This window comes from Pseudophryne corroboree, chromosome 6 (assembly GCF_028390025.1).
Source record: "Pseudophryne corroboree isolate aPseCor3 chromosome 6, aPseCor3.hap2, whole genome shotgun sequence".
Taxonomy (NCBI): Eukaryota; Metazoa; Chordata; class Amphibia; order Anura; family Myobatrachidae; genus Pseudophryne; species Pseudophryne corroboree.
Genome location: NC_086449.1, coordinates 552,272,220 through 552,290,086, shown reverse-complemented (window position 1 = coordinate 552,290,086; position 17,867 = coordinate 552,272,220). Strand labels below are relative to the sequence as shown.

Below are 17,867 nucleotides of genomic sequence, written 5' to 3'. Positions count from 1 at the left end.
ACATGTAAGTACGCTACTACTGCTGGGGAGGCATTACGTATAAGGACGCTACTATTGCTGGGGGGGCATTACGTATAATAATGCTACTACTACTGGGAGGGGGCATTACGTATAAAGAAGCTACTACTTCTGATAGGCATTACGTATAAGGACGCTACTACTACTGGGGGGGCATTACGTATAAGGACGCTACTATTACTGGGGGGGGCATTACATATAAAGAAGCTACTACTACTTGGGGGCATTACATATAAGGACGCTACTACTACTGGGGGGGGGGCATTACGTATAAGGACGCTACTATTACTGGGGGGGGCATTACATATAAAGAAGCTACTACTACTGGGGGGGGCATTACTTATAAGGATGCTACTACTACTAGGGGGAATTACTTATAAGGATGCTTCTGCTACTGGGGGTGCACTACGTATAAGGACGCTACTACTGGTGGGCATTACGTATAAGGACGCTACTACTACTGGGGGGGCATTACGTATAAGGACGCTACTATTACTGGGGGGGCAATACGTATAAGGAAGCTACTACTACTTGGGTCATTACGTATAAGGACGCTGCTACTACTACTGGGGGGGCATTACTTATAAGGACGCTACTACTACTAAGGGGTAATTACTTATAAGTACGCTTCTGCTACTGGGGGTGCACTACGTATAAGGACGCTACTACTACTGGTGGGCATTACGTATAAGGACGCTACTATTACTGGGGGGGCAATATGTATAAGGAAGCTACTACTACTTGGGTCATTACGTATAAGGACGCTACTACTACTGGGGGGGCATTACTTATAAGGACGCTACTACTACTAAGGGGTAATTACTTATAAGTACGCTTCTGCTACTGGGGGTGCACTACGTATAAGGACGCTACTACTGGTGGGATTACGTATAAGGATGCTACTATTACTGGGGGGGCAATACGTATAAGGAAGCTACTTCTACTTGGGGGCATTACGTATAAGGACGCTACTACTACTGGGGGGCATTACGTATAAGAACGCTACTACTACTGGGGGGGCATTACGTATAAGGACGCTACAACTACTAGGGGGGAATTACTTATAAGGATGCTTCTGCTACTGGGGCTGCACTACGTATAAGGACGCTACTACTACTGGGGGGGCATTATGTATAAGGATGCTACTACTACTGGGGTGCATTACATATAAGGATGCTACTACTGCGGGTGGGACAGTATAAGATGAATAAGATTGTGCTACTGTGTGGCGTAATTTTAAATGGGGGTACTATTGTGTGGCCATGCCCCTTACTTGTGAGACCACATCCCTTTTCCCGGTGCGCACCAAAGGCGCGCGCTGACCCTTTGTTGAATATGGGAGGGCGCAGATTTATAGTTTGCAGGGGGGCGCCGAACACCCTAGCACCGACCCTGGTTTCATCGCTGCTGAAGGAGCAGTGAAAGGTTTTGCAGGGACAGCTGATCTTCGAATCAGTTGTTTCCACGTCGGAGCAATGTTTAATTGCTCCTGCACTTGCATCAAGTAGAATACTTAATTAACATACTTAATAGACCCCACGTTTTTTTTTTAAACAAATCTGTAATTAGTGCACAAGGAAAACATGTCTTTAGAGCCACATCTCACTCACTTGTTGTAACCTGCATTTAATTTCTTATAGACAAAATATATGTTAGAAAGACAAACCATGTTGCAGGGCAACCGTTTCACTGATAGTGTGCTTTTCCAATATAACCATATATATTTCCATTTACTGCTGCTGGAAAACCCAGATATCGGAACACATATTCACTAGAATGTGCTATTGCATGTAGCAAGTTACTGTAAGAAAGAGAAGCCAGGTGTGCACCATCCCTTTATAAAGCTAACAAATGGTCACTGGGGAGTAGAGAGATATGCAGGCAGCTCAGTGGCCGCTGGAATATCCATGTAGACAAGTTAGAATTGAAAACATAAGAAGCATTGTTGTAGAGTAACATCAGAATATTAACCAATGGTGAGAACTGTATTGTGATATGGTCTTCTAGGTTTCTTGTTATATAACTATGGGAGCCTCTCCCATAGCAGCCATCCACTGTACTCAGCCATTAATGGTATCTATCATTTTAGGGTTACATTTGTCCTAATGAATTTATTGCTACACAAGGACCGTTAGCTGGAACTGTAGGGGACTTCTGGCGAATGGTTTGGGAAACAAGAGCAAAGACCATAGTAATGCTCACTCAATGTTTTGAGAAAGGCAGGGTAAGTAAGCAGCTGGATTTGTTGGAACATTAGAACACAGTAGAAAGGATCAGATCAGTTTGCACATTAGAATGCATAATAACAAATGACTATTCCTACAGATAAGATGTCACCAATACTGGCCAGAGGACAACAAGCCAGTGACTGTTTTTGGAGATATTGTGATTACCAAAGTAGTAGAAGATGTTCAAATTGATTGGACTATTCGAGACTTAAAAGTCGAAAGGGTAATTTAATCATCTGCTTTTATGATCATATAAGAAATGCATTGCAAAAAAAAGTAAATAGCACATATTACATATGACTATAATACTGTATACCTATACATTTCTGTGTACAATATCTGTATAAACTATGGCCCTCATTCCGAGTTGAACGCTCGCAAGGCGAATTTAGCAGAGTTGCTCAGGCTAAGCCTACGCCTACTGGGAGTGTATCTTAGCTTCTTAAAATTGCGACCGATGTATACGCAATATTGCGATTACAAACTACTTAGCAGTTTCAGAGTAGCTTCAGACTTACTCGGCATCTGCGATCAGTTCAGTGCTTGTCGTTCCTGGTTTGACGTCATAAACACACCCAGCGTTCGCCCAGACACTCCCCCGTTTCTCCGGCCACTCCTGCGTTTTTTCCGGAAACGGTAGCGTTTTTATCCACACGCCCCGAAAACGCCGTGTTTCCGCCCAGTAACACCCATTTCCTGTCAATCACACTACGATCGCCGGAGCGATGAAAAAGCCGTGAGTAAAAATACTATCTCCATTGTAAAATTACTTGGCGCAGTCGCAGTGCGAATATTGCGCATGCGTACTAAGCGGAATTTCACTGCGATGCGATGAAAAATACCGAGCGAACGACTCGGAATGAGGGCCAATGAGCGGTGAGGCTTATATTTGCCAGTTTAAGCCTCTTACTGCACAGCTACTGCTTTGTACATTGTGTTGCATTATAATTCAGAAGCAGTGTATGGGGGAAATTTATGGACTTTCCTTAACAAACAAAGAAAGCAAATCAACAACATTAACATTAATCTCAGTACTTGCTTCCAGTACTCCAGATCACACCCCATCCCTGCCAGACAGCAGCTGAGTGGGTTCACCTACAATTCCCACTATTGGGCAACAGTGTGTTCATATTGAAATTTGTTTGGGGACCTTGAGGGGCAGAGGTATTACCACTCACAGCTCATTCTACTCACACTAATATAACGCTTATGTTCCACAAACCATACAAAAATAATATTGATTATGTGTTGTGTAAATGGGAGCCAAAACAGACCATCTTAACCTAAAGGAGCATTGCACCAGGTCTGCCTGACAGAAAATATGACACATTGCTACTTGGCCCCGTCCCTTTCTAGTATCTGCTGAGGTATCAAAAATGTGTCCAAAATCAGAACTCTTTCCTTTTCATCTCACACCCCTAGTGAATATGGGTTATGTGCACAGTATATACATACAAACACACTGTATACAGTTATGTAGCAAGACCTAACTTGATGATTGTAATAGTGTAGCCCATACTGGTGGCAGTATATAAGTACAGAGCGCTGTGTACAGTGGTAAAAACAATAGTATACATAAGCTATCAAGACTCTTAATTACAGTATATATCTTCTGCTCTCATAGCAGGTACACTAATGCTTTCTCTTCCTGAACTTTGTGGCTGATGGCCACAGCTGTTGGAGCACAAATAATTTGGGCTTGGTCTTTGAAGCCACTAACATTATCATGAAGGGGGGGGGGGGGGGGGGCTGAGCAACAAAGGCCCTCACACTGTCAGCTAAGGTTTGTATTGTTGTTTAAAAAAAAAATAACACTGAATAAGGACAAATAGTTTTAAGCCTTTAAAAAATAAATAGAAATTAAGAATTGTGAATCTGTATTACAGTACTTCTCTCCCTTCCTCTTTCATGTCACAGTAGAGCCTAGAACCCCTTTGCCTAAAGGACCTTTCCCATCAGGCACTGGGGCAACATCATCATCTATTGGGAACAGAGCCATCTTTTCGTATGGGCTCAATGGGCACTTGCCCAAGGGCCCCATGAGTATAAAGGCCCTAGGCTTATAGCTGAGGTTCCCCTCTTTCCAAGGGTACCAAATTTTTTGAAAATCAGCCCAGGAGAACTGGAGATATCCGATGTCAAAGCAGTGATTCCCATCCAAGCCTGTTAATTGCTTTTCCCAACCAGATATCTCAGGTTCTTTCTGACTTAGAGTTTAGGGTATACTGGCAGCTTGTCTCTACTATGCTTAGAACCAGAGATATTGGCCTTCCAGCAGCTGGTCCCTGCTCCAGCTACACACGCGTAATATGCAGTTTTATATTTTTTTTATTCGTGGATTGCTCTGGCTCCTGAACTCTGATCCCCAAGTCCCCAGTACCTCCTGAAATCTATTTTCAAGAACTTGAGATATCTGCAGTCAAGCAAGTTGCCCTCCCAGCAGAAAATGATGAATATTAAGCCCAGTCCACTATGCACCCCTTCCATGTGTATTAAACATCCCCTACCACCCTGGAAGTCATGTACCAGGCCCCTTCATTCAGCACAATGCCCCCTTCTACAGTTTAGTGCTCTCCCTCCTGCCACATCTGTGCAGTAAAAGGAGTAATTAGCAGAAATTACTGCTCCTGGTCCTACATGCTGAGTGGAAGATAGAACGCCCCCTACCACCCGCGGGACATCAAAGCTGCCGCTGATAGCACCCCCCACCCCTACCGATGGAGGATCGGTAGGGGCCCCAGTGCATTCCTGTGGCCATGGGCCTACACAGCTGTTAAGATGGCCCTGATTGGGAATAGATACACCATGCCCAATGGAAGCCAAATAACAAGAAAACACCTAGATTTCAGAAAAAAGAAAAGTACTTTAATGGCATCAAAGCATTGCCACCTTCACTACACGTCACATCGGGTCCTTACAATGAAGGGAATGTAGACTCAACCTTCACGTCACATCAACTGCTGCTACATTTCTTTTTCAACCCTGCCACTAACTATTACCAATACACAGTACTTCCTTGATCTATCACTGTTTAAAAAAAAATTCAAGTTAGTATTATGAGGAACAATCTGCTGTGCTACTTTGCAGACAACAGAAGACCTACACTATACTGTATAAATGATTACAGCAGTAAGGGGGATATTTAACAAAGATTGAAAATTGTGAGAGATAAAGGGCCTAATTCATGTTTGTATGTGCTGATGTTTTCACAAAGGAGCGATTACCAGCAGACTGCAAATGTGCCACGATCGCACTGCGCACACACCAAGGTACCTCTGCGATTGTGCTTGCACCCCATTTTATACTCAGAGTGATTGACAGGGAGGGGCAGCTAAAACGCAGGTGTGTCATGGCTGTTTTTGAGGCATGTATTTGCCTTAAGCAGCGATCATGTACTGTACATAGAGAAACATATCTCCAGTGTTGCTACTGCCATGGCCAGTCTGCGTAGCCATAGGTCAACCCCAGGGGTCGATGTTCATCTCTATTGCTTCGGTGCTGTGTGTGAGTATTCAATTATGGAGGACATTGCAATGGCTCCAGTGGGCGTCTATCTTCTTTCCTTGGCGGCAGCTAGTCATGGGCAAAGTGATTCACTGAACTGAGTTGAGACACATGACTCAGTTCAGTGAAGTGTCTCGAGTCAGTGTCTCGGCACATGAGTCATGACTCATTTGTATTTTAATGTATTGCAGAGACTGCACATGAATCAGTGAGTTGCCAGTGCTGGAGGATCAGTGCTGGACTCATGGAGGGAGTTATTCAGCTGCAGTGATTGTGCAGTGTATCTGGGGGAGGCAGCTGCTTATGCACTGATTGTTTATAATATATTAACAGATTCACTGTTATGTTGATATATTATTAATTACCACTTATTGCATACTAGTTACAGAATATGCACAGAATATTGTTACAGAATATGCACATTACTTCTGGCTGAGGAGAGAAAGCTTAATAGCCATGAAACACATCATTCAGTCTGTAACTAAACCAAATAAAAAAAAATATTTTTATTTTGCATACTTTGCTAATTGGATGATTTTAGGTGGGCTTGGATTTATTATATTATCCACTATCAAGCCTCCAAGGAGTTTGCCACCCACAATCACATTGAGCAGGAACAGTGAGTTGAGAACACTGTACCACAGGGGCTCCACCTCCTGCAGGCTTATGCTGCATGAATCAGATCCATCCACTGAGTCACTGAGTCTACACAGAGTACAACTGTCTCAACTCACTGGCAGACGCAGGATGAATCATGATTCATGAAATGGATCAGACACAGCAGCACAGCACTCACTGACTGGTGAGTCGTGACTGCTCCCTCCCCCCTCCCACTGGGTGTCACCTGGTATAGCCGCTGGCCAATCACAGCTAAAGACACTCAGCAAAAGACACTGACTGAAGGACACACTGAGCTTCCTCCCTCTGGCTGAGAGAGGCTACTGCTGCAGCTGTCTCGACTCATTAAACAGTGAGTGACTCCAATCATTCACACTTCCTGATGATTCGAGTCACTGTGTTGAGACAGTGAGTCAGTAGCCATCTCTAGCGGCAGCTTCACTTGCGATGATTAGCAATTCCGTAACCTAGAAAAAGTCAGCAGCATATGCATTTGCATACAAACATGAATTAGACCCAAAGTACCAACATTCTGCTCCTAACCGTCATTTTTCAAATACAGCCTGTAAAATATAACACAGAAGCTGATTGGCTAGTACTTTATCACTCACAATTTTATCTCTGTGAGATTTGAAAAATAGCCCCCCTAAAGATTAAATTATTATAGCATGTTCAGCACTGCAATAACAATTATAACAAAACATCTGATGTACAGAAAAGTCATAATGCATTGTTAATAACTGAACAAACGGTATAATTATTTTAGATGTTAACATTTCCCAAACAAATGTATTTCTTCACTGCAGCATGGAGACTTCATGATGGTACGGCAGTGTAATTTTACTTCTTGGCCAGAACACGGAGTCCCAGAAAACACTACTGCTTTAATTCATTTTGTAAAAATGGTTCGGGCCAGCAGACCACATGAAAATACACCAACAATTGTACACTGCAGGTAGGGTTCTCCTCAATATTTTGTTGTCTCTTATCTGCGACCATTGGTTAGATGTACTGTTCATTTATTCTACATTTTCGGACAGCAGAAAAATTCTGCAAACATAGATACAATAATTCACATAAATGCATTGACCACATTTTAAAGTTAATGTACTACTTGTACATGACAAGATATTGGAAAAGAACATTTGTGAAGGGAAGTATGGTTTAGTTCCTGTTAAATAGCGTTTTTATCAGAATCATACCACATAACATTAGGGCAACTTTTTTCTAAAACAGTGGTTCTCAACCTTCAAATTTTCCTATCAGGTCATGTTTTCAGGACGTCTGTCCGTGGAAGCAGGTGGGATAATTACTGATCCAGCAAAATAAATTACTTCACCTGTGCATTATTAAAGAAATCCGTAAAACATGACCTTTTGGTGGTACTTGAGGGCTGGATAGAGAACCCCTGATCTAAACCAATGCTCCTGAATGTAGAATAGAATAGTGCTGCTGTGTAGTTTTACAGCTAGTAATGGTCTCCCTCTTACTTTTGTGATAATGCTATTTTTGAACTAGTTACATATACATTACCTGTTAAGTACATTATTCTTTATAAAATGTTTGCTAACCAGCATTATAATATATGTGTATAGCGTACTAAGGGCCTTAGCGATCCTTACTGCATTTTGCCAATGTTCGGGGACTGCGCATGTGCAGAATGGGTTCTGCAATCTTTTCTCTAAAATGCGAATGCCTCTTCCTGATTGACAGGCTGAGGCATTCGCAGGGAGGGAGGGGGACGGCCCGCGTTCGGAAAAACAGCTTACTCAGCCTGCTCCTACCTGCATTTGCGATGCGATCACGTCTCAGATGAACATCGTGACCATCGGTTGCAATGTTCATCTGAGATGCGATTGCATCGCAAATGCAGGGAGGAGGTGGTATGCACTTTTTCCTGCATTTGCATTGCTAAGTACTACAAATGCAGAGCTGCTGCGAGCAGCTTTGCATTTGCAATCCTTAATGAATCAGGCACTAAGCAACTTTAACACCACTAGTCATGTATATTATATATTTTAGTGCGGGAGTTGGAAGAGCGGGAGTTTTAGTTGCGCTGGATCATTTAATTCAACACATCAACCACCATGATTTTGTGGACATTTATGGTCTTGTAGCAGAACTGAGAAGTGAGAGAATGTGTATGGTGCAAAACTTGGTAAGTATAGAAAAACGGTAACTTTCATCTGTATACACAATATGTATACACTACTAGTGTGAATGCAACAACAATGGCAGAACATTTCCGTTCCTGTAACAAACTTTGGTACAAAGGTAGAGGCACTTGTAGAGTGGTAGAGGCACTTGCATTAACCCCTTCCTGCTGGGTCTCATGTCACTTTTTAGTAGAGATGTGTGGGTTCGGTTTTACTCTGATTTACTCGGGTTTTTCTGATTTTTCTTATTGGCTATCCAAATCGCATGACATCCGTGAGCCAATAAAATGCCGTTTTGAAACTCGAGTAAATCCGAGTAAAATCGAACCCGCACATCTCTACTTTTTAGTATGGTCACATCCAGCATCAATATCAGGGATGTGCAGTCAGGGGAGGCAGAGCCTCACCTGTCATGCTCCCTGTCATTACTACAGAGTTTTGACTATAATGATTAGAATAATACAAAGAAGATACCTAGAACATAGAAACATCTTCTTTGTATTAAAATAATAATTTGTATAGTTAAAACTCTGCAGAGCTCTTTGAAACTGCAGGGAGAAATGATACGTGAGGCAGCAATAGCTCTGCCTCACATCTCACAGTTGGGGACTGCTGCTGCGCTGCCTGTGGAGCGATGAGGGGGATACACAGCGGCCAATCACACCACTTAAAAATGAGCCATGTGAGGCATGCCTCACAGTGGCTTCAGCTATGATTGGTGACCACGGATGTGTCATGTGACCATCCAGGAAGGGACAGAGGAGACCGGTGCTCCGTTAGAATGAAGCACAATGGCCACAGCCTCGGACCCACTCCTGGACCCGCTGTGACCCAGTGGCGTAACTGTGGAGCCTTTTGCCGCCCACCGGGTGTTAGCCACAGGGGGGTGGGGGGTCACAGACGAGCATGACACATATGCAGCGAGTGGTAGTGTACCTGCCGCTGCTGTAGATGTGTGACAGCAAGGTCCCGGGAGCCGTGGGTTTAATCGCTGTGCCACGGTCCTCTACAATGCCGACTTGTATCAGCACATGTGCTTGGTGCTGGGAGGAGGGACGGTCCGATGGAGTGCTGGGAGTACAGATCTCTGGGTATGGAGCCCTACCACTGGAGCCAATGCCAGCCTAGCAAAGAATGTTATACACAAGTACTCCCTGGCACGTGTGTATTATATATATATATATATATATATATATATATATATATATATGTGCGTGTATGTATAGTGGTATGTATATGTGTATATCTATATATATATCTATATATATATCTATATATATATATATATATATTATACAGTATGACCTGATGAAAATGCCAGAATAAAGGCATAGAAGTGGTGTACTCAACTATGCAATATTGATGTTGATTCTGCAAGCCCCCATATACCTGTATATATACAGTATATGTTTGTGTGTGTGTGTGTGTGTGTGTGTGTGTGTGTGTGTGTGTGTGTGTGTGTGTGTGTGTGTGTGTGTGTACACACACACACACACACACACACACACACACACCATGGACACCATGCTGTAATTGTTTACTTATTGCACTATTCCAAAAACAGTTTTTCAAAGTCCGGTGCGTGCCTGTTCTTCCGTGTATCTGTATAGAGCCAGGGGCTCAATACAGGAAAAACACCATCGTATATTGGGGGTCTTTTCGACCCATTCGCACGCTGCGGTTCATCGCAGCGATGCAAACAGGTCGGTTCTGTGCATGCGTGGTGGACAAATGTGCAGGTGCGTCGTTGATCAGCGACAGCGGTCGCTGGGCAACGACACCGTCAATGAAGAAAGCGGTCGCAGTGCGGACCGCAAAAAGATTAAAAGGCGGGAGTCGGATCGGGGTGATCTGTTGCTAGCCTGTGCCTCCCCAGCCATTAACCTCACCGCACGTCACTGATCAATATTAGTCATTGTTTATGCAGTAGCCACACAGATTATATAGTTTATAGAAAAGGCTTTAAACATAGCATTAGTTTATCGTCTGCAGTGTGAGCAGAAATAACCCAGTGATAGCATTTACGCACTAAAGGGGTGTTAGACTTAAATATAGCAGAGGTACTCATTTACTCATTGTTAGAAACTGAGTGGGGCACGCAGCATGCGTTCTGCCAATAAGAAAAGTCCTGTTCAGCTCCTGTCCTGCTCTTTGCTTCAGGGACTACTGTGTTCCACATGTGTCTGCCTCTTTATACTAATGCCAGTACAAAGCCCTTCCCTGGTGTAGAGCCATGCGTCCAAATGTGCAAGGGCTGAAACGCCCTCTGTCAGCATCCGTAGACTGATTGGCATCAGTCGCAGCATCAAAACTGCTACCTGCCCTATGATAGGTGCAGTTTCTCCCCCAGACTATGGCTTCCTATGTGAGCAGTTCAGCATCTTTATGGGCAGCCGCTTTCAGTGAGGTACCGACATGCCCCAGATATTCTCATAAGATGCAACATCTCTGTGCATCTTTTTATTATCCCCCCAGTTAGTGTGCAGGGACGCATGTTACATTTCTGCTGCCATGCATACAAATTGTGCAGCAACTCTGTATTTAGAAGATCGGGATGCATGTGTGGTGTGGCTCACAGGCATGCGCAAACATAAAACATTGGCCAACTGCGTGCGCCTTCGACACTGTGTGAGATATATAATACAGAGAGCGTCAGTGACTGCCACGCAACATGCAGTACAGAGTATTTTTGGTCGGCTTACAATATAATGTCCTCATCAATAATTATCACCTCCTCAAAATTATTAACTACTTTAGCTTCATTTAATATAATTAACACCTTTACAATAACTGTCTTCATAATCCCTTTTATTAATTATCCCCAACAAAATCAAATAATTACATTTTTCTTATTTAAACCCCTAATTATTTCTCATCTGTTGCTGCCACACAGTGCCACACAGAAGCAGGAAGCAGCAATCTACCAGGCATGAGAGACCACTGTTAGTAAGGAGGAGGTGAAACCAAAGACGGGCTGTGCAGACGAGTATTGCCCTGGGAGTGTATAACTATATGCCTACCACCCTCCTTGCTCACCTTCACCCCCCCCCCTCCCACCACCACATTACTACTGCCTGAACTGAGGCTCCGCCATTGGTATGCATGTGTGGTGCTCCCTACCTCTTCGTCTCCATTACCGCGGGTGAATGTCCTGCCTGCCCCTCTAATAGCTGCTCCTCTGCTGCCCTGTCTCAAATGAGAGTGCTCCTAGGCGTACATGTTCCACTATGCGGGAGATCGAGCATGTTTAGTCATCACCAAAAAGAGGACACAGCATTTGAGAGAGGAGACTCCCCTCTTTCAAATTAGGGAATCCAGAAGTTTATAGAAGCCATGATGGGGGAGATATTTCCTCATCACTGGATTTCATCATGATTTCTGCAGTGCAGGGTTGTCTCTGTTGATTACACAGACAGTAGTAACCAGAGAATAACTTGTGAGGGGTCACATCCTTTAAAAGAGGAGATTCCCCCCCCCCCCCCCCTGCCCTTCTCATATCAATGAAGGTACCCCTGAGTCAATGGGTAGCACAGTGGAGTAGGAATATCGTTTTTTAGTTCTCTCACCCCATCTTCTGGATTCTGACAGTTCCTGTAGTGTAGTGCCTGGAGAGCCTATTTTGACACTTTTTAGGACAATCACAAAATGCCTCGCTGCATCCTTAACACTTACAGGAGAAGATAGCTTTGTGCATATATGCAGCAATGGCGATGGTCACCAGCTCTAGCTAGCCACTTCTGATGAACTGATTCGCCATCTCTGCAGTCGCTAGTGCTTTCTCCACTGCACATGCCTAAATTATATCATTTTGTAGGTGTATTTTACTATGGCATTTTTGCTACTTTCATTAGTACAACAGATAAATTATACCTACAGTATTATAGTTTTCACTTGTATACAATGGGAGATGTATTAATTTGAGTGTAAGTGTACTGCGCGTTGTTTGGTTATGTATAAGTAAATAGTGATCCTCTGATATGTATTCCTTCTACCTATAGGCACAATATATATTATTACATCAGTGTGTTGTGGACTTATTAGCAAGCAAAGGCAGCAACCAGGCCATTTGTTTTGTAAATTATTCTGCCCTTCAGAAAATGGACTCATTGGATGCCATGGAAGGTAAGTCAATACACAGTTTACCAACATGTCGCTTAATATTTGAAAAGTAGGAACTCAGTTGAACTGAACTAGAATTGTTATCAGAAAGCAATTTATAGTATGTTTCTAATAAGTTATTTATATTTCTATAAATTATTAATATGTATTTAATAGTTGAAAATAATTTTTGCTTTATGAAAATCAACAGTAATTACATATAAAAACTGTAGTTGCACATATGAAGATTTCGCCCTCCCTGTTTACTACCAGCAATGTGTGGTTAACTTACCTTTCTAGGCATCTAGGAAATGTGCCCTGTCCGCACAGTTAATAACTCAGACAGGTAACTCATCATTCTCTCTTTGCCTTGTGACTTGGCAGGGGATTCCTACCAAGTTAATTATATAATTTGTATTTATCTCAAAGCTCTGTACCTCTAACTCACCCAATCCCGTAGCTCTCTAGCTCACCCAATCCTGTATCTCCAACTAACCCAGCCCTGAAGCTCTTGACCTCTAACTCCCAAAACCCATTGCTCTCATCTCTAACTCACCCAACCCTAAGCTCTTGATCTCTAATTCACCAAATCCATCACTGTCATCTCAAACTCACCCAACCCTGAAGCTCTTGACCTCCAACTCGCCAATCCTGACTATCTCATCTTTCACTCACCCAACCCTGAAGCTCTTGATCTCTAACTTACCAAACCCAGTAGATCTCTATCTGTAACTCACCCAACCCTGTATCTCTAATTCATCCACTCCTGTATCTCTAACTCTCCCAACCCTGAAGCTCTTGACCTCTAACTCACAAAACCTGCCGCTTTCATGTCTAACTCCCCTAACCCTGAAGCTCTTGACCTCTAACTCGCCAAACCTGGCTATCTTATCTTTGACTCACCCAAACCCAAAGCTCTTGACCTCTAACTCACAAAGCCCAGTAGATTTCTATCTCTAACTTACCCAAACCTGTATCTCTAATTCACCTACCCCTGTATCTCTAACTTACCCAACCCTGAAGCTCTTGACCTCTAACTCACAAAAAAAGTCGCTGGCATCTCTAACTCACCTAATCCTGAAGCTCTTGACCTCTAACTCACCATACCCATCGCTCTCATCTCTAACTCAACCAACCCCAAAGCTCTTGACCTCTATCTCACCAAACCTGGCTATCTCATCTTAACTTAGCCAAACCCAAAGCTCTTGACCTCTAACTCACCAAACCCAGTAGATCTCTATCTCTAACGTACCCAACCCTGTATTTTGAACTCACCCAACCCCGAAGTTCTTGACCTCTAACTCACCAAACCCAGTAGATCTGTAACTCACCCGATCCTGATTACTTTTTTCCAACCCTCCAGTTCTCTGAAACTCTGAGAAAGATAGCAATAATAATAGTTATAGTATTAATAATAATAGTTTTAGGGTATGTATCATAGCTACCGTAATAAGTATTTCAACTGAAAATGTTTAATGTTGAAAGCTCTGCATGAAGGACCAGCAAGTGGACAGCAATAGCTTAAGATATACAATAGAAGCTTTAAATACAGAGGGTGACTATATGTTACAAGGAAAAACACATGAAGTTTGACAGATAAAGAGCAGCCAGCGAAAAAAAGTGTAAGATAAAAAAAGTTCTGACTTTAGATATGTGGGAAATAATTTATATGAGTAAATAGTATGTGAATATCATGGAGATAAGGGGCCAAATGTAATAGAGTGAGAGTTTCAGAAAGTAAGAGATTTGGTAAGGTTTTGCAGTTTTTTTTAAAGTGGCAATCATGTACACAGCAAGATCAACCTGGTTTTTCAGTGTAAATGATTGCCACTTTAAAAAAAACAACCTTACCAAATCTCTCACTTTCTGAAACTCTCACTCTATTACATTTGGCCCAAGGAGTTAATTCCAGTTGCATAACGTAGGACAGTCTATATACCAGAGTGATGGCAAGTCAGTTAATTGCTGTTGTCCAGTCATGAAAGATTGAGGCATAAAAAATTGGTTGCTTTAATTAGCAATATTACAAAATTTTGCCATTTTCAAAAATGACCTGTTATACCCACAGCACTTATCTGAAGCGAAACATGTGTGGGAAAAGGGGGGTGTACGTCTATGTGTGTGAGTAAGGGATGAACCATGAGTACTTTCACCACCCTATGCCAACTGCCCCACACAATCAACGTGTTTTATACTTGAACCAAAGAGATTAGTGGAGAATTATCCCTGACCTCGGAATTAAACAGTTAAAATTTACAAAAAGTGCTGACATATTGATTTGCCCACAAACACATAACTATTGCCATTAATTATATCAGTAAACCACCCAAACATAATATTGACTATAAATAATCTCAGTCACCCTATTGCCCAGCCTAATGTCAACGTCTCACGTTCTGTTGCTGTGGGGTAAAGCAATATTCTGCAAAGCCCAGTGTCGGTAAAGGGGGATAAATAGTATGGAATTTGCTACAATTAATCAAAAATATATTTTTGGATGTCTTATGCCTCATTTAATAAACAAGACTAACTTTCCATAGCATTTATCTGCACTACTTCTTTTATTACACATTTTCAGGTGATGTTGAACTTGAATGGGAAGAAACAACAATGTAACATCCCATGTCAGATGTAACCTCATCATGTTACTTGTGGCAGAAGCCAAAAGAGCTCACTCCTATGGACAAGAGCAGAGAAGAACTCAAACAAGCTTAATTATTGCTGTGCCTTAAACTATTGTGGGTAGTCATGTTATATGTAGGGGTGGGCTGGCAACTTTTGGCCTAGGGGGGCAAAAACAGATAAAGAGACCAGCCCTTTGGAGACCACACCACAACAGAAGACTGGACAGGGACAAACCATGTGTGTGGTCTATCTAATGTGAGCATAGTGTTATACAGTCATATGGAAAATTGTAATTTCAAAGAGCTACAGTATAATGGAATACACAGGCCCATCTGAACCATATTCAGTGCAAAGTCTATATACTAAAGCTATGAAGAAGAAAAAATATTCTGGTTAACTCTATCCAATTAGGTTATTCTAGTGACTAATATACTGTACAACAAAGAGCCTATTCTAGTGATCAGTGTACAATGTAGAGGACATCCTAGTAACTATTACATAATGCAGAAAGCAGCTTACAGTAGTTACAGATACAATACAGAGAGCATCCTAGTGATCACTCTGCAATGCAGAAAGCATGTTAGAGACAGATATTATACCGAGAGCGTCCTAGACACCATATACCAATGGTACTAAACCTCAACCATCTGGTTTTCCCAACATGTCATGTTTTGAGGATATCAGTATGTGGAAGCAGATGGGATACTGGACCACCAAAATGGATTAACTCACCTGTGCATGATTAAAGAAATTCACAAAACACGATCTGTTGGTGATACTTGATGACTGAAGTTACAGATCCCTGTCATATACTCAATAAAGAGCATTCAACAATACTAAGACCACCCAATATATTATACAGAGAGCATTCTAGTGACCACTACTGTACTGACTCCTAAAATCATTATTTGCATTACTGTGCAGACCACAGTCCCCTAGAAAACAATGTAGGCTTCCCTATCCCTGGTGGTTTTACAATGCACATCCCCACTACTAACTACTTGCAACACAATGTAGACAAAGAATGTAAAACAAGAGGCAAAACAACGAGACCCATAGGTATTATTTACTATTTCTGCTATCCAACACTACCTTTATCATGCTGGAGATAACTTTCAGTTGTATTAGGATATAACCATACATAGTACATGGCACCAATGGGTACCACTGACCCTTCAGCAATCAACACGACAGGAACTGATGACACCACCCAGTTGGTGAATGACCTTTCAACAATCTCACTCATACAATGAATATTTCTTGGCACAGCCAAGTTGCATTTTCAGATAAAGCAGCAATAGCCAGTAAATGGACTCCCAGAGCTTTGGTTGGTGAGAGGATTGTCCTATTCACTAAGCAGTGTGCCAGGGCCACCTGACACCCTTGTTTGTGGATTGCCAGCAGTATTTAGCAATCAGAGTACCAGGAGCTATAAACAACTGTAACATTTTTCTGAACTGGCTGGCCCTAAAAGCCAAGGCGAAAGAAGACCAGCGGAATATGCCCCCCTGCCACCGTTGCCACCCCACCACTGGTTACAGTATATGCACAGAAACACAGAAGATTCAAATATTTTTGCACTGCTGTGGTCTATGAGTAATGTAATGAAATATTTTTTTATGTTGATAAATAGAGCCAAATTTAAATATTTCTGTCCTCTGTGTGGATATTTTAGTGTGGATTTTTCATTGGTTTCACATTATATATATGTGTTGTACATTGTGTCTGTCTTGGGATACCATGCTCTGATCCTGAACAGCTGAGAAGTCACCCTGTGACACTGGTGAGATATTTTGGCTTTTGCAGAGCATACAGTAGCTCTGCAGGGATATTTCGGACTATTTAAGCAGACTTGTGACAGCCAATCGCATATACTGCATATACTTGGTGATTAAGTACCTCATGCATTTCTTTTTTTATTACATTGTAGAATAAACGTTTGATTTATGATACTCCCTGATGAACCGATTTGTGTTATTCTTCCTTTTCAAAGACACAGAACTCTTTCATCAATTTACTTGAAAATGACAAAGCGTATACATGAAACCTGGCATGTTGCTAGCAGCAAATCGTGTTACAGTTATACCTGAAAATTGATTTTGCCACTATCATCATGTATTTAAGTCTACCCAAGCTTTGTTGTGTATTTTACAGTGGTGTATGTATATATATATATTTATTTATATGTATATATGTATATAGAAAAAACAGCAGGTGCCGGCTCTCCCATCAGCTCTCAATCATGCACCGGGTGTCCGCATATAGACAGCTGTGTATATATATGTATATATATATATTTATATGTATATATATATATATATATATATATATATATACACACTATATGTAAATATATATAATTATAGTTATTATATATTATTATATAATAACAAATATATTTAGTTTTTATGACCCAAATAAGAAGCTTTATAATGTTTGATTTAAAAAATGTTAACTGAAAAAAATTGAAATTGTAGTATTATTACATTTACACTACAGTAGCTTTTATTTATAAGGAGAAAATGTGTGCAGTGCCGTATATTGGAGTTACAGTTATATCTACAGTGCGTTTGTTATAATTTTACCACTAATGCATGCTGTGGACCTCTATCAACATTCA

The 17,867-nt window shown here is 41.7% G+C and overlaps 1 protein-coding gene across 1 annotated transcript in view; it reads left to right on the top strand.

Moving 5' to 3' along the window:
* PTPRQ (protein tyrosine phosphatase receptor type Q) overlaps positions 1-17,199 on the top strand; it is a 517,581-nt gene extending 500,382 nt beyond the window's left edge. The window contains exons 44-49 of the mRNA XM_063927718.1: positions 2,108-2,242; positions 2,344-2,469; positions 7,175-7,323; positions 8,391-8,526; positions 12,523-12,646; positions 15,201-17,199. Coding sequence (XP_063783788.1) covers positions 2,108-2,242; positions 2,344-2,469; positions 7,175-7,323; positions 8,391-8,526; positions 12,523-12,646; positions 15,201-15,238 — 708 coding nt within the window. The 3' untranslated portion in view covers positions 15,239-17,199. The remainder of the gene's footprint in view (positions 1-2,107; positions 2,243-2,343; positions 2,470-7,174; positions 7,324-8,390; positions 8,527-12,522; positions 12,647-15,200) is intronic.
* Positions 17,200-17,867: the final 668 nt, after the last annotated feature.